Source organism: Agrilus planipennis, unplaced genomic scaffold, assembly GCF_000699045.2.
Source record: "Agrilus planipennis isolate EAB-ADULT unplaced genomic scaffold, Apla_2.0 scaffold26, whole genome shotgun sequence".
NCBI classification, from domain to species: Eukaryota; Metazoa; Arthropoda; class Insecta; order Coleoptera; family Buprestidae; genus Agrilus; species Agrilus planipennis.
The window spans coordinates 863,108-865,624 of NW_020439469.1; the positions used below are offsets into that span (position 1 = coordinate 863,108).

The window sequence follows — 2,517 nt, forward strand, 5'->3', positions numbered from 1 at the left end:
AAGTAAACAAACGTACGTTTAATTGCTTACAAAACTTGAAAATGTAGAGGCAGTGTAGATTCACAATCGCATTTCTCGAGACTACATATTTTTTAGTATTTCTATTTTTACCTTAAATTGTTCGCCTCCAGAAGGTTAAAACAGTTACTAATGCTATGAAACGATTAGCGATTTGGTAGAGTAAAAATGGTAAATAGATTAGTTTTTGATTAGGAAAATTTGCACAACTGTTAAAATACAACGAAAGTACATTGTCGATTGCTGTTTAGAGATAAATGCTTGCATTGTAAAAGTAATACTTTTAACAAATCTATTAAGAATATAAACTTTTTAAATGATTACTGCTTGTTGATATTTCCGTCGAATAAATTAAAACTAAATGTTAGGATTTTGTCGAAACGGCTTGGCGTTGATCGCTATTTCGAATACCTAGATTGATTTTTTTTATTAATTGCATTAGATATTAAGTTAGTAAAAATACGAAAAAATTGAATAGAAATATTGAACATAAATTCTGACCATATTACAATCGTTCGAAAATCGTTCAGTCTTAAAAGTAATTAGAAATATTTCATTGCAATTTTTCTATTATAAATTGAGGGACTGTTGTTTAAAAAGTTTTTAATTGTTCTGTAAGTAAAAGCTAACCAACATTACTACATGCACTACTGCTCACTGCTGTAATTTATTTCTTGCTTTGCTGTATTAGTTATGTTACTTTTATCAGGCAATATACCAAAATAATATTTACTTATGCTTTTTAAATAAACAAAATGATGTTTTCGTCAACCAACTTTATATGATCTCACTTAACATGTGTTCGTTGATTTTATCTGTCTAATTAACNTAACATGAGTGCAGTCATATGCACTATGTGCATAGATTAGGTTATGGTGAGAGAAGATTCGTTTTTGTAATGTGCTCTGGAGCAAAAATTATGGCTAGCATATGGTGGAAAAGTTATGTGATTTCTTGATTGGCTTATGTAAACCGCTATTCAACAGGGATAAGTGCTATGTACCATCGGTTACGGTATCATCCGTTTAAACTTGGACTGGTATAACTTGTTTGTTGTATTTCATGAAAATTAAACACATTTTTGGACATAACTATGAAGCAGCGTCTTATTTATTTTATTTTTATTATTTTCAGCCTTTGTCGTTTACCCAACAGCTTCAGCAATGTACTAGAGGAGGTAAAACACGGCCGTTAAGCAAATTGTTGTCACCATTACAAAGCGAACCGCAAAGTCCAATCTATGCATCTCCTCCTTTAAGTCCTGTTCACGATGCTCCAAGTATGTTTGGTAAGATAAGACAGTTTCATAATAAACTGCTTGCCATTTCATCTAATTTAGAATTTAAAATGCTAACAATTTAGTTTAAAATTTCCTTTTAATTAACGAATACCATTGTGTCACTATAGGTGCCATGAATATTTATCAGCCAGTGTTGCGACATAGCAATATATTTTCCCAAGCTCCTGACACTCACTTTGCCCGAGACACTCACATGAGGATAATTTTGGGAAATTCTGCCGCGCCTGTTAGTTCGAAATCGGATAAAAAGAACAGTCAGGGGCAAGATAGCAATAACGGAAATCAGAGGTAATTGCCACCCCAATAAAAACAACATCTCCATGCTTATCAATTAATAAATTAGTATACTTAGTTTCAATATTCCTAAAATTACTTCCATTTATTTATATTGGATAGATTGTTGAATAGAATTGTTATCGCAGCCCTTTCGAAAAAGAGATTCCAACGGAAAACTAAAGGATCACTTCTTAACATTTGGGTTGGCTGTGAAAGTTTGAGTTAGTACAATTTTGATATTTACGAAAATATTATTACCGTTTATCAACTCCACTTTTATGATTAGATGTAGAACATTTAAACATATGCGCTTGTGCGAGTTGTGGATCTTTATAGGGGGTATAAAATGTTCCATAAGCACTTTCTTAAATTTCAAACAATTTTTAAATACGTATTTTAATTACCTTTACAGTCCTTCAACATAAACTTATTTTAAGTTATACTACTAAAACTTTTATCTTACCTGTCAACTTTCTCTCAGATCCTATTAATTTTATTTCAGCAATCAGAAGCCTAAGAGAAATGGAATTGTAACGAATCCAGCTCTAAGGTTGGTCGCAAACGTAAAAAACGGTTTGGATACAGCTGCTGCCAATTTGAGAAAATCAGCTTCAGGTGCCAATCCAAGCACTAAAACGAACAGTTTCCATTGGAGAAAGGAAACGCCCTTGTAAAAATTGTAACATTATTTAAACGAAATTACTAGTCAATATAACGGTAAGTACAGTACTTCCTTTTTCGTTTTGTCCAAAAGACTAGGGTTGATGCGGCGCAAAGTAGTAATTTTTAATTAAGAACAGCCTTTAAAAGAAACGTACACGTCCGCCTTTAAAATAGATCCTTCGAGCATATTATTGTAGCAATATTGTTTTTTAAAAGCGATATATTAGCAATATGTTTGTGAAAAAAATTATGGTTAGAAT

At 31.8% G+C, this 2,517-nt stretch overlaps 1 protein-coding gene across 1 annotated transcript; it reads left to right on the top strand.

Annotated features, from left to right (window-relative positions):
• The first annotated feature begins 856 nt into the window (after positions 1–856).
• Positions 857–2,187, top strand: LOC112905866. Its single transcript, XM_025979129.1, has 4 exons — positions 857–1,306; positions 1,426–1,606; positions 1,715–1,815; positions 2,097–2,187. The coding sequence occupies exons 1-4, from the start codon at positions 1,081–1,083 to the stop codon at positions 2,126–2,128; spliced, it is 540 nt and encodes a 179-aa protein (XP_025834914.1). The 5' UTR covers positions 857–1,080; the 3' UTR covers positions 2,129–2,187.
• The last annotated feature ends 330 nt before the right edge of the window (positions 2,188–2,517 follow it).

Coding starts and splice junctions, on each gene's coding strand:
- LOC112905866 (XM_025979129.1), top strand. CDS start 1,081: ATGAAAATTAAACACATTTTTGGACATAACTATGAAGCAGCGTCTTAT. Junction 1,607..1,714: donor AGCAATAACGGAAATCAGAG/GTAATTGCCACC, acceptor TATATTGGATAG/ATTGTTGAATAGAATTGTTA. Junction 1,816..2,096: donor GGTTGGCTGTGAAAGTTTGA/GTTAGTACAATT, acceptor ATTTTATTTCAG/CAATCAGAAGCCTAAGAGAA.